This window comes from Engystomops pustulosus, chromosome 7 (genome assembly GCF_040894005.1).
Source record: "Engystomops pustulosus chromosome 7, aEngPut4.maternal, whole genome shotgun sequence".
Taxonomy (NCBI): Eukaryota; Metazoa; Chordata; class Amphibia; order Anura; family Leptodactylidae; genus Engystomops; species Engystomops pustulosus.
In genome coordinates, this window is record NC_092417.1 from 133,027,906 (window position 1) to 133,054,653 (window position 26,748).

The window sequence follows — 26,748 nt, forward strand, 5'->3', positions numbered from 1 at the left end:
TTTTTAGTGTACGGTGTATGACTCCCAAAGAATACTAAAAGAAAGGAAACCAAAATTGACAATTTTCTTTTGACCCTTATATTCAAGAATTAATAAAATCTCATCAATAAGCTAATGACCCACTAAAATATAGTATTTGTAAAGTGCAAAAAATAAGCCCTTATATGTCCAAATTGCCAAAAAAATAAAGATTGTATAGCCAATAAAAAGTGACAATGCATAATCTGCTCTGAATGGCGCAGCTCCCTTCGATGCCCTGGCGTGTGCCCATACAGCAGGTTACCACCACATATGGGGGATTGTTATATGCGGGAGGGATTGGGTATCACATTTTGTGCAGCGTTCTGGTATTTTATCCACTGAGAATTTGTACAATTTTTGAAAAACACATTCATTTAGCCAAAAAAATTTTACTTTCAAAATTGCATCCGATTTTGTTTTAAAACAATGAAAGGGTTAACAAACTTCATAAATGTTGTTTTACGTACGTTGAAGGGTAAAGTTTCTCTAATGGGGTAATTTATGGGGTTTTACTTTTATTTAGGTCTCTCCAAGTGACTTGATAGCAGGTCCCTTAATAGCAGGATTTAGCGTTTTTTAATGAAAATGTGAAAAATCGCACCTAATGTTCAAAGCCCCATAACATCCTACAAAAAGAAGAGTGTGCATAAAAACCATATCCACATAAAGTAGACATTTGTCGAATGTTAGTTATTAAGTATTTTTGCTGTTATGACTCTTGTGTGGAAAAAAATAGAACATTTTGAAGTTCGAAAATCGAGAATTTTTCCAAATTTTTACCAAATATCTGATTTTTAAATAAATTCAAAACATACCACCAAAATTTTTCAACTAACATGAAGTACAAAGTGTCACGAGAAAACAATTTTAAAATCACTTGGATATGTTAAAGCGTTTCAAAGTTATAACCACTTATAGTGACACAGGGCAGATTTGAAAAAATGGGCCGTGTCAGGAAGGTGAAAAGTGACTTCGGTGTTAAGGGGTTGAAGTTGATTTTCTGGATAATGCCACCAAGCTGAGCCATGAAAGAAACATGATCTGGAAGCTGTTAAACCACTGCCAATATATTGTCAAGCAGCTTATTAGGCCAATTTCTGATGACAGGTTCCCTTTAAAGTTTTATAAATCTACATTTGCCAATACATAAATGATGTAGTTCTAACTGCAAATTAATCTTGTATTATGTTTAAATAAAAAACATTTTTATTGTTTTGCTTTAATTTTTACGCAGTATTTATTACAGTACACATGATATGTACGGTAAGGTTTGAAACATGCAGTATTATTTTTTATTATTTGATGATAGATTTCCTTAAAGATAATGCAAATTTACCCACCCCGAATAAATACCTCATTAAAATTTATGATTTAAGAGACATTGCCCTTCTCCCTAAATGATCCCTTTCCATGGCCGTAATGTTATAAAATCTATTTGTAAATTTATATGCAACTCATCTGAGTCTATCACACTGAGACCAATGAAGCCTTGCATATTCAATGGTTGATGCATTGCCCTGCCTTCTTGTTCCTGATTGGTATCACTGTTGTGTGGAACACTGAGAGAGATTTATTAGATCATTGGGCACTTCATGTCATGTGACCAGGGTGATATCATCTAAGGTCCTGTTACATTTGCAGTTTATCACATGTATGTATCTGATCACATGAAATCACAGCAGCCTCCATGGAAGATGGGGAGGAGAAGAAGTCCATGGAGACATTTTGCGATTTCTTATGATCACATACATACATGGAGTAGATGTTGCAAATGTCATCTGAGGTCCTTTACTCAGTTATGTCACCCTCATCACATGTGGAGTAGAGGCCGGGATCATGGGGAGGTGTAGATGGGAGGGAATATAAGATAGAGTTGATTGTTGTTGTTGTTGTAAGGGAAACTATTTTTAGCTATATGAATGGTGTCAGTAAGCTAATAGGACTTTATGAAAACTTGTCACTAGCTGTATTTATGAAAATGTGGTGACAGGTTCCCTTTATACAAAATGGGAATGGATGTATAATGATAATGCACAAAATGATTCTGAGGATCACTTGGAATTTGGCTTCAGCTGTTTACAGTATGCCTGTTACACTTCTATGTAGTCAGATGAGAGGTCCACGATCCAACATCGAGAACTAGAAATAATGAACTAGAGAGCATTCCTATTAGCCATTCCTATTAAATGAAGAAGGGTTATGGAGTTCATGAAGGTAATGTCACATACTCTTTTAACCATCACTTATATATATTTTTGCAATGACATTGTAGTAGCTGTAACATGTGTGCACCCAATAGAGACAACATAAATAATGACCACTTCTGCCATCTCTCTCACTGTATATGCAGAACTCTCACAGATGTAGTCTCTTTACAACTGGCATAACTCTAAGTGGCCTTTCATACAAGCAGTTTTCAGGGCCTTAGTTTGTGACAGATGAGATTAACAATGCAAACTGACCTATTACAGTGCATGGGGGAATGTATCATGTAAGTCAGGCCAGACCTGACTTACAGATTCATTACTTCTTGGTAGATTTCATTACTTTTAGTGACTGGTATTGTATCAAGCACATTGTGCGAAGACATAATGATTGATTCACGATTCACCCAGTCATCATAAATGTATTCAGATTAATATATTTGTTTGTATATATCTAAATACTTGATTGATACAGTAGTGGGAGCCATATTAATACTACTAAGTTGTGTTCCTAGGGAAATATCACATTTCTGTCTGTAAACATTAAAAGAGAAAAAACTAATTACTAGCATAAAATTGATCCTAACCTTGAGGGACTCTATCATCATAAATTTTGAACTATGAATATGCATGATTATTTCTTGTGTGCTGTGGCTCTTTTATTGGTCGATCATTTAGAAGCAAACTACACAACGCAATAGATGGGTGACTCCTTACTATAATTAATGTGTTAATGTGCTTATTCAGACATTGCTTATTTTTCACATTTGCTCGCTTTCAAATTGCGACAAATTGCACCATGCACTTCTTTTCCAAGAGATGCACATGAATAATGCCCTGTTCAAGTCTGTGGTTCATAACTGTCTGCACATGTACACCATTCGAGGGCTCTCACTTTCTCAGAATTATGTATTGCTGCATTGTGTAGCTACTGTCTTTTATTATATTTAACCAGTTCCTCACAGCGTTAGGAATGTGTGTGGATTTTAGCGTAGTGAATAAATCAGGGATGCCCGTTGCCTCATGCCATGTAGTAAATCATGATAAAACTGTGAACCGTTCTAACTATATCAACGCTTTATAGTTCTTCAATATATACATACTTTTCTCATTACATAGTATAAAAGTCCATAGTACATGTTACCAAGTCCCATATAATTTTTGTTTGGGACAATATACGAGTCCACACTGCTGACACGTGGCACAAGCAGATCGAGCCAACAAACTGGCTCCTACCACATTTTTGGGCTATATTTTTTTTTCTATGTACTTTTTTTTGTACTTTAAAGGTCAGAATAGACCTTTCGAATCTTTATTTTTTCATTTTATTTATTTATTTTTTTTACATTTTTCATTTCCACAAAGTAGGGTTCCTATTTGTTACATGTTAAGTTACAGTCATCCACTGCTTGTTCTTTCTACACAGTACTGTGTTTGGGAGTTATGTATGAGGGCAGGAGAAGACAGAAGTGCTTCTATCTTCTCTCCACGGATTCCCTACTGTCGGGGAACCAACATTTAGCTGACTGATTTCCCAGGATGCTGCATAAAGCCTGCACAGTAAATATTATGGTCAGACCACTTGCCATAAATACACAGCGGGGGGCCTGGAAAGAGTAAATATAATACCAGAACCATAGCTACTGTAGAGCAAGACAAGACGCGTGTAAAGTGATGCGTGTGACTCTTCTCTGGTGAAAGGTAACAGTTTTCTGCTCCTTTTCAGATGACTGTGCAGGAGATTAATTTTATAGCTAAACATGATATATATAGTTATGTAGGATATTTCATACCCTACCTGAGAGGGCAGGTAGTTTAGTGCCATAAAAACTGGTGGCTGGTAGTAACAATAAATAACCTACCATTATATTTTGAAGTGTGGGAGGAAACCGAAGGAAACCCACGCAAACACAGAGAGAACATACAAACTATTTGCAGATGTTGACCTGGGTGGGACTTGAACCCAGGTCCCCTGCACTGCAAGGCTACAGTGCTACCCTCTGAGCCACTGTGCTGCATTTCCCTTTAACATTGTATCCATAACATAAAATGTTTGAAAAGGAGAGCTTTCCATAGTAGTAAGCCAGGTACATAATGTGTGGCGTGTATTCATGCTTTTATAAAGTTTTTGTTGTGTATTGCCTGCTGTGAAAATGACCTGTGGGATTTTTATGATGTAACTTTCATGTGGTTGAACTCACATAACCAGAAAAAGTGATTGACCTCAGTTTGGATAGGACCCAATAACCATTCTGTTGTGGATGTTGATTTATTATGTTGTAGATATATAGTTCTAAATTCACTGAATGCTTTTCTTTTTGTTTTAAGTAAAACCAAACTATTACAATTTTAACAGATTCCATTTCCAAGAATACTTTGGGTCAGCAATTTTATATTTCACAATATTGCATTTTTGTTGCAGCTGTCATATGGCACCAGGACCACCCCGCCCGCTGAAAGTTGTATGTGTGGGAGGTCACACCTTTCTTAGCTTTCTCCTTGGAGCATATGTTACAAATTTAGCAGGACGAACCCCTGACTGGTTGGGGTACTTGCGCTTCCTTTTAGTTCCATTAGGTGAGTTAATTTCTTTTGAGGTATGACATACCATTATATTGATAATGAATATAACTTTGATCTCTTCAACCATATTTATTCTTGTATTATGTCTACTTGCCTTTTCTTTCTTGCAGGGTCTCATCCTGTATGTAAATATATATCTTCTCTCGATTCTCGATATTCATCTTTGTTCTTTGATTCTTCTTGGAGGGAGTTGTTCAGCAAATCGGAGGCTCCATCTTTAGGTAAGTTTAAGGAGATTGTAGCTAAAATTGGGAAATTTCTGCAGGTTTTACGTTGAAGATATTAACACAACAGTAGATGCTCACAGTATATGATTAAAATCAAACAATTTGCGGCCGGAACACGGTCCCCATAGACGGCTATGGCACACAGTGAGGTGGGCACATGCTGTCTCATTAAACCATGACTAAGCACAGAAAAGTATAGGACATGTCCTATATTTTGCCACATTACAGCGCCAGCCAGTTGGCTTTCAAAGGAGAGGGGAATGGTAAGGAGCGCTCAACTCTCATGCGTCCAGATGGGCTGGCTATGGTCCAGCATCCATTCATGTGCATGAGGTTTTAGTTTGTAAAGAAAAAGGTTGCAATGTGCCTTTTTATTGACAATATTATTTCCCTTTCACAGGAACAAATGCTTTTTTTTCTGTCATGAATGTAAATGCTTTGACTGTATATACATGATGTTTAACCATATGTGCACAAATGTCACCATATTCCAGATGTATGGAACATAAATACAGGAGAAAATAGGACATGCTTTATATATATTTTTTTATTTTATGTCTCATGGTACGGTATGCAATGGTATGGTGGGCAATACAGGCTGGCATACGCATCTCTATGAAAAGGAGTAGCTTGATTTTTTTTATTTTTTCTAAGAAAAATTTGTTTATATTAGAAAAATGTTCACTACATCCCCCCGCAGACAATATAGAAAAATATTTCAAATGATGGTGTGCAATGAACTAAATCTTAATAATCTATTTCACTTTTTCATTTTCCATACAGAACCATCATTTGACATTATTGGACGTATCATGCAATATGCGAACGGAGCCAACAACTCCCAGCAACTACCAATTGCAGAAGCCATGTTAACCTGCAAACATAAACTGTGAGTAGTCAGAATGATGCATGTAACATCCACTGTTCTCGGGGAAGAGGTACATTCTGTAACACTTACTTTCCCCTCCATTGTGTACTATCCACAGCTAAAGCTGACCTTGCTCATTGATATTCATTTTCTTCCCCTCCCACATCCTCCATGTGACTAACCCACCCTTTCTGATGTCAGCTCATTGCACAGGCAACCTGGCACCTGTGCGGTGAGCTGTACACCCTCACAGTGTGCCTTGTTAGCGCAGAGATGGTGCGCATGCGCAGTTTGCTATGAGACGCATCAAGCAGCTCTCTGCAAGGGTGTACGGCTCAGCATACAGGCAAACTTGCGCCTAAGCGGTGAGCCGACATCAGAAAGGGAGGGCTAGTCACATGGAGGATGTCAGAGGAGAAAAAAGTGAATATCAACTAGCGGGGGCCGCACTGAGTCTTATGCTAATTACCCAGCGAGCATTGTGATTTAAAGGGGTTGTCCAAGACTTATTAAAAAAACAACGGTGGCTGGGAGGGGGCTGCTTAAAAAAAAAATAAAGATGTACTTACCTACCGGCGCCATCCGGGTGTCCCACGCTGGATTTGTCCTATATACAGCATTGTATAAGCTGGACAGATGGGTGTCGGGCGCGGGACAACGAGAGGGCGCCCTAAGGTAAGTACATCTTTATTTTTTTTTTTAGGAAACCCCCTCCCTGCCACCTTTTTGTTTTTTTAATAAGTCTCGAACAACCCCTTTAAATAGTGGTATTGCACCAGGACTTTAGCAGGACTTCTTGGCAGGGAGCCAGATCAGCTTTAGCCGTGGATATTACATAAACAGTGGGGAACTCCAATGTGAAAGTAAGTGTTATAGAATGTACTATGCAGTGCATATTGGGATCTGTCACCGGGGAAATTCTGACGACAGGTTCCCTTTAATCCCAAGTTTTGTTACTTGGAAGGTGTACACCACAGGTAGCACCCAGCAGTATAAAAATGATGGTATTGAGCATTATGTAACTGCTGCAGTCTTGATTGTACAATTTAAAGTTTGTAGTTAAGAATTAACAAATGTTCTATGTGCAGTTTATGATCTGTAGTCATCTGCAGGTTGGAGTATGAAGAGACTAAAAGAAATGATAGCTCTAATAACTTGAGCCTTGAAATAGAAAGTTACTGGATGTTTGTACATGTACAGCATTTGTTTTCTACATTTTGTTCTGGGTTCTGATTTATTCATGTAGAAGACACTACTTTGATAAGGGGAATTGTAACATCAAGTTTTCAATTGTCCCCTAAATTTGTAGCACAAATATCACAGGGCAAGTATAAGGAAACATTGTTTCTGTAGAGTTTTGCCTTGGGGCATATACGTATTTATTAAACCAGAAAAGTTAGTAGTTGTTACACTGAGCATTTCCATTAACCCTCTTGATGGTTAAGATGAATCCTGGGCTCTGATATTTCTAAATTGGCCACTCAAAGTAAGCAGTGTCTGAAGTAACTCACCGTCCCTATAGGCCAGTGATGGCGAACCTATGGCACGGGTGCCAGAGGTGGCACTCAGAGCCCTCTCTATGGGCACCCGAGCCATCACCCCAGCACAGAGTTCACCAGACAGGACTCTTGGAGTCCCAGACAGCTCAGGACCCTAGAAGGCAGCTAGAAGGCAGCTACAATGACCTGTGACAGAGCAGGGAGTTATACGTTACTGCTTAAATTGACGCATTGGCACTTTGCGAAAAATATGTGGGGTTTGGTTGTAGTTTGGGCACTCTGTGCCTAAAAGGTTTGCCATCACTGCTATAGGCTGCTCCCTATGCTCTCTCCCCTTTCCTCTCACTACCATCCAGCGAGCATTGACATGTTACAGGAAGCTTATTCCTCCCATCATCTAGAGATGAGCAGAAAGGTGGCTATAACCCTGCTGTACTTATCTTTCTGTGACTGGGCATAGAAATTCTTCTTCACTCTGCCTGATCTGGAGCAGCTTGACAGATTCTCCTCAAACCGTATAAATTACCTTAATAATTTCTCTAATAAAAACTGGAACCTAGTGATAATGTGATGTTATCAGTGACTGAACACTCTCTCATTTCTTAGTCAGGAGGATGATTCCTATCAGAAGTTTATACCATTTATTGGGGTAAGTGGCTGAATGGGAATATTTAAGACTCTTTCCCTGTCAATGTTTTAATCTAAATCTTTAGAAAGATCACAAAAACCATTTGGTGTTTTAACTCTTACTAATAAATTGTTATTACAGTGGTTATAATGTGCTTCTGGGAATTATCATATTGTCTTGTGTGCCCAATATGGCATACAGTCTTATTTTTATTTTTTTACAGTTAATTTTAGTCTCATAGACTGTAATCTCTTGCTAGCAGGGACCTCACTCATTTTGTTCCATACGAATGTTTGTGCTCTGTCATGTTCTATTGTATTTGTATTTGTCCCCTAAGATTTGTAAAGAGCTACAAGATATGATGGTGCTATATAAATAAAGATTATTATTATTATTATTGTGGGCTCATGCACCATGTGCTCATCCGAGCATGGCACACTGCCGGTGCAAAAGACTTGGGGGTGGGGGAGCTTCTCACCCGTCTACTCTCCATAGGAGCAGAGCAGGCGCAAATCTGCCAAAAGAGAGGACACGTGGGGCCGCAGTGAAATTACGTTTTATAAATAAGTACCATTAAGCAGAATGCTGACCGAGGCATTTTTCAATTTAGCAAAGTTAAAAATTACATTCCTGGTAAGCGGTTCACTTAAACATATAATAAACTGTCATAAATTAAAGGCTATCTTTTAAAAACTAAAGCTCACCTTCAAAAACGTGCATTTGGACATTGCAAATCCATAGAAAAATTCAGTAGCAATCCCATAAACACATTGGGGCTCATTTACTAAGGGTCGTGGATCGCACTTTCATCGGACTTTGCACCGTTTTCGGGATTTGCACGGCTTTGACAGGTATTTAACAGGTGTCTGTGCTGGGATTATGTCACACGCGATCGGATTGTAGTGCAGAGGCTTCCATGCGAAACGAAATGGGGGGGTGGGGTCGTGCCGGCGACTAATTCAGACTGACCGCAGGATTTAACTTTCAATTTGTGTTGCAAGACAATGCACTTACACGCACCAGGAAAAAGAAGGTGAACTCCATCTGACCTGAGCGGGGAAGCGACACATACAGGGTATTGGTCTCATGATTTTAGTGAATCGCGGAACAGTGCAGTATCGGCGGACAATGCACTTTCGGTGAACTCTGCGGACGGGTAAGTAAATGTGCAAAGTTTCCAAATCGCCTAAGAGCCGCAGATTTTTCATCCACATCAAATAAGTGACATGTCACTATTCCTGCCAATGCCAGCGTGAAAATCATCTTTTGCATCAGAAACCAGCTGGTTGCAGGATCTCCGCTGGTGGGAATCCCGCAGCCAGTTTGCGACCTTTCTCAGGGCAATTTTTTTGAAGGCAGCGTGTGGAATACATTCAGCATGGGGCAACTGGGAGGAGTAGCTACCCTGGCTTATTACCTTTTATTTACAATTACTGATTAAAATACTATAACATTTCTATATTTTTAATGATTTCTGTCCTTTATAGCAGTGATTTTCAACCTGTGTGCCACGGCACACTAGTGTGCCGCGACACATGGTTGAGTGTGCCGCGGGGAGCCCCTCTGTAGCGCTGCCGCCGCGCCTTGGCCCCCATACTTACCAACAAGGCCCGCGTCGGCGATCCGCCCATCTTCCGTAGCTCCTGCACCGCGCGGCCCATGTCACGTGACTTGGGCCACGCGGTGCAGGAGCTACAGAAGATGGGCGGATCGCCATTAGGAGAGAAGTTACGCGGAAGAAGACATCAAGGGTAAGTATATAGGGTTATTATTTGTATAGGGAAGGCAGCTAGGGTCTTTTTTTTATTAGTAAAGGGAGGCTGGGGCTTTTTATTAGTTAAGGGGGGCTTCTAGGGCCTTTTATTTAGTAAAGGGGGGCCTCTAGGGCCTTTTAATTAGTAAAGGGAGGCCGCTAGGGCCTTTTAATTAGTAAAGGGAGGCCGCTGGGGGCTTTTAATTAGTAAAGGGAGGCCGCTAGGGGCTCTTAATTAGTGAAGGGAGGCCGCAAGGGGCTTTTAATTAGTAAAGGGAGGCCGCTAGGGGCTCTTAATTAGTAAAGGGAGGCCGCTAGGGGCTCTTAATTAGTAAAGGGAGGCCGCTAGGGGCTCTTAATTAGTAAAGGGAGGCCGCTAGGGGCTCTTAATTAGTAAAGGGAGGCCGCTAGGGGCTCTTAATTAGTAAAGGGAGGCCGCTAGGGGCTTTTAATTAGTAAAGGGAGGCTGCTAGGGGCTCTTAATTAGTAAAGGGAGGCCGCTAGGGGCTCTTAATTAGTAAAGGGAGGCCGCTAGGGGCTCTTAATTAGTAAAGGGAGGCCGCTAGGGGCTCTTAATTAGTAAAGGGAGGTCGCTAGGGGCTCTTAATTAGTAAAGGGAGGCCGCTAAGGGCTTTTGATTAGTAAAGGGAGGCCGCTAGGGGCTTTTATTAGTAAAGGGGGCCTTTTATGACTGTTTTAGTGTCATTTTGTGCTATTTTGGTTGGTGGTGTGCCTCAGGATTTTCTAAGTATAAAAAGTGTGCCGCGGCTCAAAAAAGGTTGAAAATCACTGCTTTATAGGAACACCATGCTATTTTCATATAACCATTTACTAATTAACTTCCAATTTTCCTTTAATTCTGTTTTCTATAAAAGTTTAAAAAGATTGATAACTTCCCCCCTTGGCTAAGCCTCAATCCTACTGTCCTCATTAAAAAGTTCTGTATGTCTCAGTAACATTCTGAACATCCTGACAACTGTCAAACTGTGTCAGCAACATAATCTTCAGTTCAATAAGGTGTCAAATACAGGCGGTCCCAGAGATCGCATTACTCCCCAGAATAATTGCCAAGCGTAAAAGTACGCTTGGCAATTATCCCCTGTAGTGTGTGGCTGAGTGGTCCGGAGCGCACAGCAATGGTGTGCAGGACATTACACTGGCAGCGCGCGGGCCGGCACTGCTCAGCTCACACTACAGAAGCTCGGAGCCTCTAGAATGGAGCTGCTCCGGGTAGCCGTGATGTCATGGGAGGGGCGGAGCCTCCGGGAAAGGGGCTTGGCTTACCACGCAGTCTCCTCACAGGAAGTCGAGCTGTAATGGCTGCCTGCAAGTAGAATGTGTACAGGTACTGTGTGCATACATGTGTATGGAGGTGAGGGGGGTCTGACAGGAGTGGATGTGATAAGGTCAGGGAAGACCTGTATGTCACATGGGACTGCATGGCTTGCAGGTGCTGAGTTGGCATGAGGTGTATTTTACATAGGTCTGCATGTCTGGCGGGTGCTGAGGTGGCAGGTGTGTGTTACGTAGGACTGCGTGTCTGGCGGGTGCTGAGGTGGCATGAGGTTTATGTTACGTAGGACTGCGTGTCTGGTGAGTGCTGATGTGGTATGAGGTTTATGTTACGTAGGACTGCGTGTCTGGCGGGTGCTGAGGTGGCATGAGGTATATGTTACGTGGGACTGCGTGTCTGGCGGGTGCTGAGGTGGCAGGTGTGTGTTACGTGGGACTGCATGTCTGGTGCTGAGGTGGCATGAGGTATATGTTACATGGGACTGCGTGTCTGGCGGGTGCTGAGGTGGCATGAGGTATATGTTACGTGGGACTGTGTGTCTGGCGGGTGCTGAGGTGGCAGGTGTGTGTTACGTAGGACTGCGTGTCTGCCGGGTGCTGAGGTGGCAGGTGTGTGTTACGTGGGACTGCATGTCTGGTGCTGATGTGGCATGAGGTATATGTTACATGGGACTGCTTGTCTGGCGGGTGCTGAGGTGGCAGGTGTATGTTACGTGGGACTGCATGTCTGGTGCTGAGGTGGCATTAGGTATATGTTACGTGGGACTGCGTGTCTGGCGGGTGCTGAGGTGGCAGGTGTGTGTTACGTGGGACTGCATGTCTGGTGCTGAGGTGGCATGAGGTGTATGTGAAACAGAACTGCATAAACAGTAAACACACGTAAAAAATGACAGACACAAATTCAATTAATAAAAAACCTAAAAAAAACGCCTCCCCCCAACACAGACACCAAAAAAAATAAACCAAAATTTCTTTTTAAAAAAAACATTTTACAAAGCAACTATCATGGATTTGCAATGTCGGCTGCAGTCTGGCCACTGGGGCTCGGCAGCGGCTGCCACAGTCTGGTCACATGGGGAGAGGGATACATTGTGCGTTAGCCGCAGTCTGGTCACATGGGGAGGGGGATACATTGTGCTTTAGCCGCAGTCTGGTTTGGTGTCAGCGGCGTTAGCCACAGTGTGGTGGTGGGAGGTTTCGGCGGGCCGCAGTGTGGTGGTGGGAGGTCTCGGAGGGCCACAGTGTGGTGGTGGGAGTTTTCGGCGGGCCGCAGTCTGGTGGTGGGAGGTTTCGGCGGGCCGCAGTCTGGTGGTGGGAGGTTTCGGCGGGCCGCAGTCTGGTGGTGGGAGGTTTCGGCGGGCCGCAGTCTGGTGGTGGGAGGTTTTGGCGGGCCGCAGTCTGGTGGTGGGAGGTTTTGACGGGCCGCAGTCTGGTGGTGGGAGGTTTCGGCGGGCCGCAGTCTGGTGGTGGGAGGTTTCGGCGGGCCGCAGTCTGGTGGTGGGAGGTTTCGGCGGGCCGGAGTGTGGTGGTGGGAGGTTTCGGCGGGCCGCAGTCTGGTGGTGGGAGGTTTCGGCGGGCCGGAGTGTGGTGGTGGGAGGTTTCGGCGGGCCGCAGTGTGGTGGTGGGAGGTTTCGGCGGGCCGCAGTGTGGTGGTGGGAGGTTTTCAGCGACTGTGGTTGGGGGGTTGGTGGCGTTGGCTCCAGTCTGGTCAGTGCATGATGTAACATCACTATAACTGCCTCAATTTGCTATTTAAACACAGAAGATACTGACACATGATTTTCTTATATAATTAGCGTCTATCAACACTATATACAGCCATGAGTTATATACTTGTATTACTGAAAATTTCATACTCCTTCCCGGCTAAAAATACTCCTCAAAAATAGTAAGAGGAGTATTATTACCCTTCTAGAAATATGTTAGTGCAACCTCTGGGCGGTCCCCTACTTAAGAACACCTAACTTACAGACGACCCCTAGTTACAAACGGACCTCTGGATGTTGGCAATTTACTGTACTTTAGCCCTAGGCTGCAATAATCAGCTGTAACAGTTATAAAAGGCGTCTGCAAATAAGCGTTATTGTTAATTCTGGTTCTTATGACAACCCAACATTTTTAAAATCCAATTGTCACCAAAAAAAAAAAATTTTGTTTGGGTTATAAACTATACAGTTCCGACTTCTGACATGCCTACAGAACCTATCTTGTATGTAACCCTTGCACTGCCTGTACTCATTTCATTTCTATCAAAACATTTTAAGTATAATCCAGTACATTGGTATATACTGAAGAAAGCAAAGAAAAAGAAATAATAACGATAATTTTAGGGAGAGAAATCTCCCCTAAACACCCTCCTGTAAATTTTTAACACTGACACACATTTTTTTTCCCTTGTTGTATCTATATTTATATTCTTAGTTCTTTATGTCTATATTTATATATACAAATTTTGTCCAAGATCTCCCATTCATCATAGCGACCTTTTTTTAAAAAATAAAAAAGGTTGAGTGTCCTAGATCTTGGCCAAGCGACCTCAATTTGTATACCATGGAGTTAGGCTATATTTATAGGCTCAGCCGCATCTCCCAGTTCTGTTAACAGCCCTTGTTCCCACATACGTTTCTCATACCTGTAATATTAATTCATCTTCTCTTGTAGCATAGCAGGGTCTAGGCTACTAAGGGTTCAATAATATAATTTAATTTGGTTTTGTGTTCCTTCTTAAGATATAGAATTAACCCCCTGCATACGAGCATTTGAATGAATGCCTTCTGTTTCCATACATTTCTTCCTTTCCTTTTAAAGAAATACCTTCACATATGGCGCCTTTTTCTTTTCTCATTGCATCTCCATTCTCTTCTATCCTTTTGGGGTATTCTTCCTCTTATTGGCCCTCATGTCCCCCTGCAGGTGGTGAAAGTTGGACTGGTGGAGACGTCCCCCCCAAATACTGGTATGTGAGGAAGAAGAATTCCCCTAATTTGTACCAACCCATCAATCCTAATAAATATCCCCTTTACTCTGTTTCCTATTTATCTCAATTCCGTCTAAACTTCCCTTAATGATTTCATTTTGTTTTCCCTCAGATGCAGAGGATTCTGTTTCACTCGGTGTCGGTCTACCTTCTACTTCTCCACCTACGTCGACTGGACTTCTCCGAGATGCTTCAGCAACGCCTCCATCTTCTCCATCTTTAAGTGCCAGTCTTCAAGGAAACGCAGGGTCAGGGTAAAATGCATTGGTGCAAAAATGTACAGCACACCTTTTTTGTATAAATTACCAATTTTTTTTTTGTTTTTTCAGAAGACTGTTTCATTGCAATTTTAAATAATCATTTTGAAAAAGTGTCACTGTGCATTGTTTGTTTTGTACAAATTAAAATCAATATTTGCCTTACTGTAACATTTTCAATGCAACCCTTTCCTCCTTCATTCTTGTTTCCTGGTGCAGCAGTGACATCCTGACAGGCGCCATTGCTGCAGCCATTTACTAACGGTGTCAGGACCCCATGTGTGGGAACCAGGAAATAAATGTTGCAGGAGAATGGCAGCAGCAGTATTAGCAACTGGTTGCTGTGTTAGTGTGCCCTTCTGTTGTGGGGTAGCTGAAATATATACTTGTGCTTTCTTTGATATAGGACCACGTCCGATGCTTTAGGATTACAGGTGGATTATTGGCTAACCTGTGACCGGAGAAAAGAAAGAGAAGGAGGAGGGAAGAACACACTTCGTAGTATCTTTCGTTCTGTAGTTGTGTCACGTTTGCCAGGACCAGATACTCCACCTGGTAGCATGAGCCTAAGTGTGGTGACTACTGAATCTCGAAATAAGAAGGGTAAGTTACACTTTACTTATTGTACAACAATTTTCTCAACTCCATTAGTAAATGTTTCAATTACAATCGCAATAGAAAATGGCAGAGGCGCTAACCCAGTTAACACTTTCTCTGTTATGTAGGTAGTGAACATGGATCTCATTCGAATTTGTCATTAGAATTTAAATTCAGCAAGGTTTTAGATTTTGTAAGACTACATTTCTTAATCTTGCAAAGAAATCTACTTAACAAAGCAAACTCTCTGCAGCTTACTTTAGAGTAAACTATGGCAGAGTGCATATTCAATGGATTTGGAATAGTACAGAGTTTGTGGATTCTGGGATCAGAGAATGATGCATTTCTACTGTATATACATGCTGTCTGTACTCAAGTGGTACACTAGCTCGGTAAACTAGGGACACTTACTTGTAGATCCAGGCATTGTGATTGTGGTCCATTTGTTATTTATGGCCTCTTTTCTTCTAAAATCTACTTTGACAAATATGCTAATGAGCCAGAAGGGCTGGGAAAGGAGGGGGTTACCTGTAGTTTCACTTGCTTTTACACTATTTTCACTTCCCCTTAGCTCTGCCTAAAGTAGTCTCACTGCAGCAAAGGAAGTTTTGGCACATGGTGGGGGGGGGGAATTCTCCTGCACAGTGTAACTGCCTGTAAAGCTGCAGCAGAGACCCGGTTTGGTTCATTGTCACGGTGCCTGGATCTATCAGTAGGTGTCGCTGGTTTATCATGCCTGATTTTGATGGTAGATTTCTTTTAATGTTTGTTATTGGGAAGACTGTATGTATATTTACGTTGCCTTTTTATTTCAGTGCCAACAATATTTCTTAGCAAGAAACCAAAGGAGAAAGAAACAGATGCCAAGAGTCAAATAATCGAAGGAATTACTAGACTTATTTGTTCTGCTCGACAACAGCAGACTATGCTACGAGGTAATGGAGGGTGAAGTATACTTGTAAATGGAAGTAAATTATTTATTTGAAGGACAACATGTGTGATGCTAGTTACATTTTGAATAAACACAAAAGGAATATATATTTATATATTTTTATTGGTCCATTGTAAACACATGGATACAAGAACATAGGGATCACTGTGGCAACTGTTACCACAGAAAGTGCAGCCATATTAGTTGTAACTATTGAATAAGATTTTCAGCTATTTTGCATTTCTTTGGTTGTAAAACTGTGGTTCTATTATGAACAGAGTGACAGCTTTAGCATCATTTTCTGAAAAGCTGACGTGACTTATATGGCTTTACTCCCTCTAAACATATTATAAAATAACTTTAAAATGTTAAGCTGCAGCTAAGCTTCAATAAGCTAAAAAAAAGGGAGAAACTGATAGTGATTTACTGTGTAGATGGTTTACATTGTCTCATAGTTTGAGGTTTGTCGAATTCAGTAGAGCTTTTTGTGCCCATTAACCACTTACTACCGTAAAGAGGTATTCCCACGAAGTCCAGTTTCTTAAATGCACTCAGGATCACAAAATAACACATTTTCTAATTCACTGTTATTAACAAAAATACAGCATTTCATTAATATAATCCCAACCTGTCTCTATCAGTCTTGCTGTACACAATTTGTTTCCCCTAGACAATTTGTTTCTGAATTTAGGGTCAGGCCACTATTTTGGAGTTCTGTGTGACAGCCATGGTTGCTGTGTTTTTGTGTCTTTCTCCCCTGAGCCTGTAGCCCGCCCCCTGCAGTGCCTCCAAGGAGCTCAGTGATACTCACTGATCACTTCATGCCAGCACATCACGAGCACAGAGAAGCTACATGAGAACATAGATGTAGTAGAGCTGAGAGTGTGTAAGTCTGTCATGCCTATGTGTAATAGGCATCTCATCATCTCTCCTCTGTCTTCTCTCTCTTTTTATTTGTCAGTGCATTAGTACAATGTCAGTAGCCACATGAAAGTGCATATACACCTGCACCCTGATAATCTAACCACATTGTTGCCCCACAGAACTAGATGAATCATAATGTATCAGCTTAGAGAGTCCCCGCCCACGCCCTGGGATTTTGCACTGAGTAGCCAAGAGAGTGATAGGAGCTAAAACAGTTATAAAATTGTAAAGTATGGGGCTAAAATGATCTTTATTGTATTAACATCACTAGGGGATTGAGAGGTGAGAATTTTCTTTAGTGGGAAAACCTCTTAAATGAACACTGTATTGGCCTTTCTGCGGCACTGCATCAGATTAGAAGATTGCAGGAAATTGGGTCCTGCTGGTACCCAGGATTTGTAAAGCCCAGATCCTGGGTGTTTAACGCCTTAGACACCATGGTCAAACATGGACCACAGTGTCTAAGCGGGTGCATCATCATTGGCATATAACACCAGCAATCGTGTGCTGATGAGGTCACAGGAACCACTGGCTTGCCTCTAGTGTGTTTCCATTAGGTCATGCCAGAGGTCGCTAGCAGGATCGCCTACATCGGAAGTTCAGTGCATTATAAAAGAAATCAAGTGATCTCTTGTCAGTGTCCATTTGTGGGGCAAAGTAGTAAAAGAAAAATAGATTAATAAAATAATGTCCAAAATAAAAGTTAAAAAAAACATGGAATGTAAAATTCTTTTACATCATGTTTTATGTTTTCTTTGCATTTGCAGTAACATTGCATTTGAGTTTACACCATATCTGCATTGACATCTCGTTTACATCATGTTATCATACTTTCATTTACATTACATTTACGGGAACATCACATTTGTTTGGAGTTTTTTTGCATTCACATTGCGTGCACATAACGTTTACATCACAATTTTGTAACATTGTGTTTATGTAAACGCTATGTCAACAGAATATTAGCAAAGCGTGTGTGATCATAGCCTATAGTTGAGCATAGAGAAATCACAGCTTGCTACTGTTCATAGTAGCTTCTCTGACATTACCTGCTGCTGATTGGATAGTATGAGAGAAGATTAGCTCCTCCTCTCTGACAGAACACAGATTAGAAAATAGGTTGGATGCAGAGATGGGGGCCCACCAGATTCCACTAAATTTTGTGGTACATGTAGTGACTAACCGAAGTATTTATGTGGCGTGGCCCGCTCTTATAACGCATTGTTTAGTCCAAAGCTACATATACAGCAACGGGTACCCCTCTCTCGGTGGGGAAATGTTGGTTTTTTTGTCCAGAACACAGATTACAATAGTCAGATACAGGGACTGATATCTCCACAACTGGGGGTCTAGAAAGAAAATTCACACAGAATGGTATGCTGATTTCAGAAGGAAGGAGGCCACGGATTATAAATATAAGTAGATTAGCAACTATTAACTATTGGTTAGTATCCTGGTTTATCATGTGATGGTAGTTTCCCTATAACCACTTTCTAGATTTTGAAGTATTCTCTATACTTGTAACTGGGCTGACAGCTATAGGGTCCTTTGTAATATTCCTTGGTAGGATCCTATGTGAGGTGGGGCACCGGAGGTACCTTCCGGCTCCCACTGTGCACAGCTGACGAAGCATCAGCGAAACGCGCGTCGGGGGTGTAGCTTATTGGCCTCCTGGGGACCCCCATTGTACCTATCATCATGCTTACGGGTAAGGACTAAAATTGACTCTGTGCACAGTGGGAGCCGGAAGGTTCCTCCGGTGCCCCACCTCACATAGGATCCTACCAAGGAATTATTCCTTTATTTATGTTCCCGTCTGCATCATTTACCATATATTAGACTTCCTTGTCTCTATACTACCATTTACCTTTAGGTTCTGTGGTGTCTGCAGGGCGCTTATGGTTTTCGTGGTTGCCCCATTTTCCACCAGGGGCTATGTGTTTCCCCTTATTTCTTTCCCTATTATGTGATTATTTTTCTGCATATTGTGCATTATATTTATAATAAAAGATAATTAATTTTATCTTTGATGGTTTTTTTCGACTCTCTTTTGGGTTGTTGATTATATTTGGTTTAGAGTTGTAGTGACATATTTAATGAGGCTCCCTTCTCCTTTTTTTTTTTTGGTTGTTCCTTTGTAATATTCTTACATATTGTCCATATGTTACAGTATTATATAGTGGTTTATGTTCTTTTATTCCTTTTATCTTTCAGTCACGGTTGATGGACGGCTCTTCAGTGATGTGAAGTTTTTCCAGGTGGCATCTCAATGGCCAACTCATGTCAAATACTTTCCTGTTGGAGTTTTCAGTCCGGCAGGGAAACCCTGATTGTTCTTCCTTAAAGTCATCACAAAGAGGCGCTAGCTATATGTTCAGACTTACACTTGCAACTCTAACTGTAGTGAACTGTGACGCTATATTGTATTTTAGTGCATACTAATACTAGTCTCATAACATCTCCTTAATGGACATGTTGTTGATCGAGCCAAAATAGCATCTGTTACATTGTACCTGTGTGAACATTAGGGCATAGACCCTAAGCGTGTGTTACATATACATACATAACATTTTAGACATGCCGTTTACATCTAAAAGCAAAGGGGTTTTTAGAAAATCTTGTAACAAACTCCTGATCGTTCAGATTAATAAAAAAGCGAGATGACACCCCCAGCTGGGGAGGAAGTGTCAGTGGTCATGGGAATTTACAGGCAGTCCCCAGATTACTTGCAAGATAGGTTCTGTAGGTTTTTTTCTTTCGTTGAATTTATATCTAAAATTTAAGACATAACTGAACTCCTGACTCCTTTTTTTTGTCCCCATGACAGTAGGACATCCAAAATTTTGGGCTGTCATGAGAACAAAAATTGACCAAAAAAGCCTCATTGCAGACAACTTTGATAACTCTTGTAAATCTTGTGTTGACCATTGCAGCAGGGACTAAATCAGTAAATTGCCAGCATCCATAGATCTTCCACAGAGGTCACAGTGGGCAGAGAGGTCGGTTTGTACATGGGGGTTGTCTGTAAGTTGGGAGTTCTTAACGGGGACTGCCTGTAATCATAAATTTGGCACATATAAGGCACTGATTAACTTTCCATCAACTGCCAGATAACCCTGCTATGTGCCATTCACTGTAGTTGCAGATTCATTGATCATCATGTGTCTTATCTATTGCACTTGTGTTGCTGCTGCTTTCTAAGCTTGACTTGATAAGGATCCCTATAGAGAAACATTTGTTTCATTTTGTATAAAGTTTTTCCTCACTCAGGACTACTCTTCCCCATTACAGCTTTCAACCATGTATGTACATTGAAATTTTAAAATCCATGGCCATCTGTAGATGGAAAGTTGAGAAAGAAACTAGACACGTGTATTGTACTGTACATTTCCATGGATTTGTAATGTGAAATCTGCACCACAGATGATCTGGTTCTAAAGTTTGTGCTCCCTCTACCTTTCTTATATCTAATTGACCTTTATGAATCCTTGCACCTCATGTCATAATACTGAAATCTTTAAAAACCACCACCCGTGCTCTTCTATATAGGGTTGTACTCCCAATTTCCCTATCTTGTGGGTAGAAGATACAAAACCATTCAGAATAACAAATGAATAGGGGCCTCCTATTTGAATGAAGCATTTATGGGTCTGCTCACCATATTCAGGAGGATCTTTTCACGGACATTAAACTTCTTGCAAATGTCATGTGAAAGATGCCTTACTGTTTATGTGATGCTCAAGTCAGTTGGGTTTTACAGAATGCTTGTGTTGAACACCAAATCAAAGATCCAAATGCAGAATGAGCATCAGCTATATTACTATGTAATTTATGTGGCTTTACCGTGTCACCATGCATGACTGAGGTTAGCCGCTTCTCTTAGGCCACAGTAGCCATCATTACTATTGACCAAGCCATGCTTCCCGACTTGCCTCTTTAACATTTACTGGAGGCATGTATGGAGACCAGCGTTTTCCGTGCAGGCCACCATACACCCTTAACCCAATGTAGAGGCAGGTGTTCCCTGAAAGGGAGTATAGAGAGTGTATCTTATGGTTAAAACTTAACCATTAATAAATATGTCTAAAACTAAAATAAAGATAACTGTGCAGTCCACAGTGACATCCCTACATTAATAAGAATTGTGTAAAAGAATAACTTCTCCGACCCCAACTACAGCATGGTACTCTCTGACATGAGCCGGGATCGGTGGATGTATAAAGGAAGCTTGTTGCTGATCGGATGTTGGGATAGAGTGTGCTACCTCACTGACAGTCTACTCTCATGTTCTAATGTAGACTGTCCTGTTACAGCACATAGATACTGACCATCCTCAGCTAGTGTTTCCTGAACACATTCATCAGGGATCTAATATTTGTTACTAATATCTGGTTGACGCACTCAAATCTCATGTATAAGATTCATGTTTTGTCAACACATTAAAACATGGACTTGGAAAGCGTGTCCCTGCACGAATTGATGTCAGCGGCCAATGCAGAAGCACCCAATATATAAAAATATGCAGGCTATGTCAAAAATGAGGCAGACCAGAACATTGGCATGAAAGTTAGTAAAACCAACAGAGCCTCATGGCTCATTCTTTCCCTTACTGACATGACCCCTTTTATGTGCTCCTTCTGGGTGTCGATCAAGTAATAATAGTACAGGTCCTTCACCTTATGCGAGCCGCTGCAACTGACACTAATTCTCCACTCTGCAAGTGCTACATCGTCCCGAGAGTGGATTTCTTGCTGAGCGCAGTATTGCCAGTTAATTAGGTTCAGTCTTTAACAACATGGCTAATAAAACACAATATGCTGAGATGTCATACACTATGTAAGATATGCACAAAGACCTGGATTCAGGTAGACGACCTGTAATCAAAACTATGTATGGTGGGGATTGAACTCCTCTCTCCTGTTGGGAACGCCCTGTTCCGACCAAGTAGCCTTTCACACTCCCCCACTCCCGCTTGGAGTGGAGGTGGCTTACCGGGGTGAAGGGAAATCACAATTCCTGACGGTGTGTGGAATGTCTTAATGTCTCCCTCAATGGGTTTATGAAATAACAGAAATCCTGTTATCACAATGGATCTACAGTCTGATCCACATTGATGCAAATTTGCTTGGCAGAATTACCTGAGTAATCTTCATAACTGTTCTACCAGTTATGCCACAAAAGGGACAGAATTAGTATCTCAAACACAAATATATACCTATACAAATGATATAAGATATTACTTGACTAAATCTTTGTTTGCTAATAATGTGTGTGATAATTCAGTTTCCGTGTGTGCATTAAAAATCAAATTTTTACCTCCCATATATTGTTAGAAACCTATACAGACACTGTTACATGCAAAGACATAACTGACATATACTGTTACATGGATCTAGATATTTAACACATGTTTAATATATAGCATATGGATAGAGATAGTGGTCCTTTGATCATGGTGTCGGATTCCAGGTTCTTACATGTGATATGCTGTATGTTAGCATATTACCTTCTTTACCAATTGTTACATGCCCTTTAATATGATTTCAAGATACATATATGCTGTTACACAGGCGCCGTTACCGAAATTGGTGTATTTATCAATTTCAGACTGAAGAAGACATAGCACATATTGACACAAATGACCAAATATTACACAAAGTTATGCATATAAGAATGTCAGGAGCTACAACACACTCCAGGTGTATTCCAAACACTCCGGGTCTAGCAGGCAAACTCTGACTGCCTGGTTTATCTGCTTTTAAAGTGTGTTTGTCTGTTCTACTGCTTGTAAAGCACAATCTCTTCCTACCGTGTAATCTTTAATCCTTTTCCTGATGCCCCATTTTGTTCTTTTTCTTCTGATGCCATTTGTCTAGTGTTGCACAAATGTATATAATTTTCTTCATTGCTTATTTTTATGTTTTATATTGTTTTTTATTATTGTTTTCATTAAAGTTTCTGTGGTTTATGTAGTGAAGTGTTTATCCAAATGGTAAATGGAAAAGATGGACATAGAACTTGACAGATTAATACATTAGAAACAAGTATTGAAAAAGGATGTGAAAAAGAAAGGACTCCTTTACCCCATTAGTATAGACAAAAGGACTAAATATATGAAAATGTATGGGTGTACATACTGTAGGTATTTATGAGTTCCTGTAATGAGTGTAGCACATTTTTTGTATCTAGTGTAATCAGAATGCATTCTTGTAGGAAGTTGTGAGTTTTTGGGGTTGTGTACCAGTATATTATCAACTTTTGTACATGTGTCTTGTGGTAAGTATGTATACATGTCTGATTATATTTGAGGACATTTCACCAATCCCAACTGTTTGTATAAATAGGCATTGGTCAGTTGATTCTTGTAGGAATTTTTGTAGCCCCCACTGTTCCCAATCAATGAATAATCAATGTTTGCAGATTTTTGGTGTCAAATGGGCAGAACATTATATCTGCTTTACCAACAAAACCACCCGTGTAATAGTACAGAGCCTAACTTGTATTGCTGCAGGGTTGCTACTGTTAGGTGGTCCTGGTCTGGACCAGCCAGTTTGCTGCTTACGCAATTACTTGGGAATATTGGGAGGCTAGAATGTAACTTCCAATGCTGCTTAAACAGTTCAATGCTACCTATTAAAGAATGAAAAGATCTTGATATGGTGTAGGCATTGAAATGTCCTTTTTGAGTGAATGTGAGTATACGTATTTAGTATCCCTTACCCTACATCCAACCAATGGTGGCATCCTTTTATTTTGCTATGAATAAAATTCTTGAAATGAAGGTAATTCTTCATTTCCCTCAGCGTCCCCATGACAGCCCCACCTTCCGGATGACCCCTTTTACCTCTGTAGGGACAGGAAGCACTCCACTGCTCCACTGTCTCCCTGACCCTACACACGGCAAAAAACAGAGATTCCTCTCCTGCTCTCCTCCTCCAGGGGTGTGCGGTGGGGAGGGGGAGCTATAGTTAGGTTTCAGGTCCGCAGCCCAGCACCCATCGGTCCTGGACCTCGATCAGGCTCCCCCCTTCCTGGTACGTTTCTTGGGGGACTGGTTTACTGCTGTCTGTGGCTCCTCCAAGTCCAAAGACCTATGCACTCCAAAGACCCTCAGCTTCCGTTAGCGACCACCATCTTGCTCCACTTAGATAAGACACTTCCGGGGGCTGGCACACCAAAAGTGATGCGGCTACAAGGAATGCTGCCGGAAAACAGGATCGCAAGGCCGGTGAGTTTAAAAGCCTACAGGTCTGTAACACATTGCACATTTATCCATCAGTTTAACATTGATTAGCCCTTTCTCCAATAAAGAACCCAAAGATAAGGGGAAAGAAAGGGAGGCAGAGAAAAATAAAACTCTTTCCCGCAAGTGCAACGTGCTACGCTAAACTGCCGCCTGCAGACAAAAAAAACTTTGCCAGATACACTCACCGGCCACTTTATTAGGTACACCTGTCCAACTGCTCGTTAACACTTAATTTCTAATCAGCAAATCACATGGTGGCAACTCAGTGCATTTAGGCATGTAGACATGGTCAAGACAATCTTCTGCAGTTCAAACCGAGCATCAGTATGGGGAAGAAAGGTGATTTGAGTGCCTTTGAACGTGGCATGGTTGTTGGTGCCAGAAGGGCTGGTCTCAGTATTACAGAAACTGCTGATCTACTGGGATTTTCACACACAACCATCTCTAGTGAGTGGCAGTTCTGTGGGCGGAAATGCCTTGTTGATGCCAGAGGTCAGAGGAGAATGGGCAGACTGGTTCGAGCTGATAGAAAGGCAACAGTGACTCAAATCGCCACCCGTTACAACCAAGGTAGGCAGAAGAGCATCTCTGAACGCACAGTACATAGAACTTTGAGGCAGATGGGCGACAGCAGCAGAAGACCACACCGGGTGCCACTCCTTTCAGCTAAAAACATGAAACTGAGGCTACAATTTGCACAAGCTCATCGAAATTGGACAGTAGAAGATTGGAAAAACGTCGCCAGGTCTGATAAGTCTCGATTTCTGCTGCGACATTCGGATGGTAGGGTCAGAATTCGGCGTCAACAACATGAAAGCATGGATCCATCCTGCCTTGTATCAACGGTTCAGGCTGGTGGTGGTGGTGTCATGGTGTGGGGAATATTTTCTTGGCACTCTTTGGGCCCCTTGGTACCAATTGAGCATCGTTGCAATGCCACAGCCTACCTGAGTATTGTTGCTGACCATGTCCATCCCTTTATGACCACAATGTACCCAACATCTGATGGCTACTTTCAGCAGCATAATGCGCCATGTCATAAAGCTGGAATCATCTCTGGTTTCTTGAACATGACAATGAGTTCACTGTACTCAAATGGCCTCCACAGTCACCAGATCTCAATCCAATAGAGCGTCTTTGGGATGTGGTGGAACGGGAGATTTGCATCATGGATGTGCAGCCGACAAATCTGCGGCAACTGTGTGATGCCATCATGTCAATATGGACCAAAATCTCTGAGGAATGCTTCCAGCACCTTGTTGAATCTATGCCACGAAGAATTGAGGCAGTTCTGAAGGCAAAAGGGGGTCCAACCCGTTACTAGCATGGTGTACCTAATAAAGTGGCCGGTGAGTGTATGTATAGACCATCTCTTAAGGGATGCAAGATCCTCATTCAGAGATGAAATGCGCACATATATCTACAGAGAAATTCAAGCCTCCATGTTTTCTCTGGGACCTCCTATTGTGCCCCAGAAAAGGTCAAGGGTTATAGAATCCTTTTCTGACTCAGATGAGGACTCTGAAATTGCATTAGATTCTGCGAAAGATCACTTTGATGCTGAACCCTTTACCTCTTCAGCTCCAAATAAAATGGAATTCAGTTATCTTTTCTCTTGGATCCCATGTTAGAAGTGGTGAGAGAGACTCTAAACTTTGAGGAAATGACAGAGGCAGTTGATTCAGGATGAACTCTTCAGAATTAAAGAAGTGAGTGTTACTTATTAATGATACCCTTAAGGAACTCATTTTTGATGAATGGAGGGAGCTGGAAAAGAGAATCATCGCCTCCAAGGATATCTGCGACAGCCTTCATAGTAGACACCTCTGCATAAGGTATTTATTTCACCTCAAAAGAAAGGGCCTTATCTAACAGTGCAAGAAGGGCCTTATGGGTAAGACAATGGAGCAGGGATTTTAGATCAAAATCCAGGTTATGCAGTATACCATTTGTCGGCAATATGATGCTGGGTCCAGAGATGCACACTATATTAAAAAGGCTGGACAGAATGGGTTCCCTGAAGTCAAACAGTCCTTTAACCCCTTAATAACCTGGTCCTTTTTTTTCACTTCCCAGCTTCAAAAATCTATAACTTTTTTTATTTTTCTTCGTAAATAACTCTGATGGCTTGTTTTCTGCATTACAAATTGCACTTCAGAGTGATGGTATTTAATTTTCCATGGTGATGGTATTTAATTTTCCCCGGGAAGCGGGGAAAAAAATTCCAAATACAGTGAAAATGGTGAAAAACGCTTTTGCGCCGTTTTCTTGCGGGCTTGGATTTTACGGGTTTCACTGTGCACCCCTAATGAAATGTGTACTTTATTCTTTGGGTCGGTACAGTATGGCAGTATATGGGGATTTTCCTCCTCATTCATTATAATGTGCTGATAGCACTTTGTAATGAAAGGGTTAAAACGAGACAGCCTTGGGTCTTTGGAAGACACGAGGCTGTCATGGCGAAGGATCGCCGCTCCCCGATGACGTCACGGGGAGCTACAATCCTCGGCAAGATGGCGACGCCCGTGCGGCGATCGATGACATAGCACTTGCTAGCTCAGATCGCAGGTGTTACCAGTCAGTCTATGCTGCAATATGTTCTCCGTGCACCAGGACTAGGGCGCGCATTGGTAAGCGGTTAAGAAACGTCCCTTTCGTGAATGAAAAGACAGAAGATATGAAAATAAGGTAGATGGAGCTACCCTAAAGGCATAAAAGGAAGGTTGCAGATGTTTTATCC

At 41.5% G+C, this 26,748-nt stretch overlaps 1 protein-coding gene across 3 annotated transcripts in view; it reads left to right on the top strand.

Moving 5' to 3' along the window:
• Positions 1–22,730, top strand: part of PACS1 (phosphofurin acidic cluster sorting protein 1) — a 70,396-nt gene extending 47,666 nt beyond the window's left edge. For 2 of the 3 annotated variants that reach the window (XM_072117863.1, XM_072117865.1), the window contains exons 16-24: positions 4,648–4,802; positions 4,919–5,029; positions 5,819–5,924; positions 8,009–8,051; positions 13,990–14,032; positions 14,166–14,307; positions 14,717–14,913; positions 15,723–15,842; positions 18,977–22,730. In XM_072117863.1, coding sequence (XP_071973964.1) covers positions 4,648–4,802; positions 4,919–5,029; positions 5,819–5,924; positions 8,009–8,051; positions 13,990–14,032; positions 14,166–14,307; positions 14,717–14,913; positions 15,723–15,842; positions 18,977–19,092 — 1,033 coding nt within the window. In that variant the 3' untranslated portion in view covers positions 19,093–22,730. The remainder of the gene's footprint in view (positions 1–4,647; positions 4,803–4,918; positions 5,030–5,818; positions 5,925–8,008; positions 8,052–13,989; positions 14,033–14,165; positions 14,308–14,716; positions 14,914–15,722; positions 15,843–18,976) is intronic. The other variant, XM_072117864.1, reaches the window with a different exon arrangement.
• Positions 22,731–26,748: the final 4,018 nt, after the last annotated feature.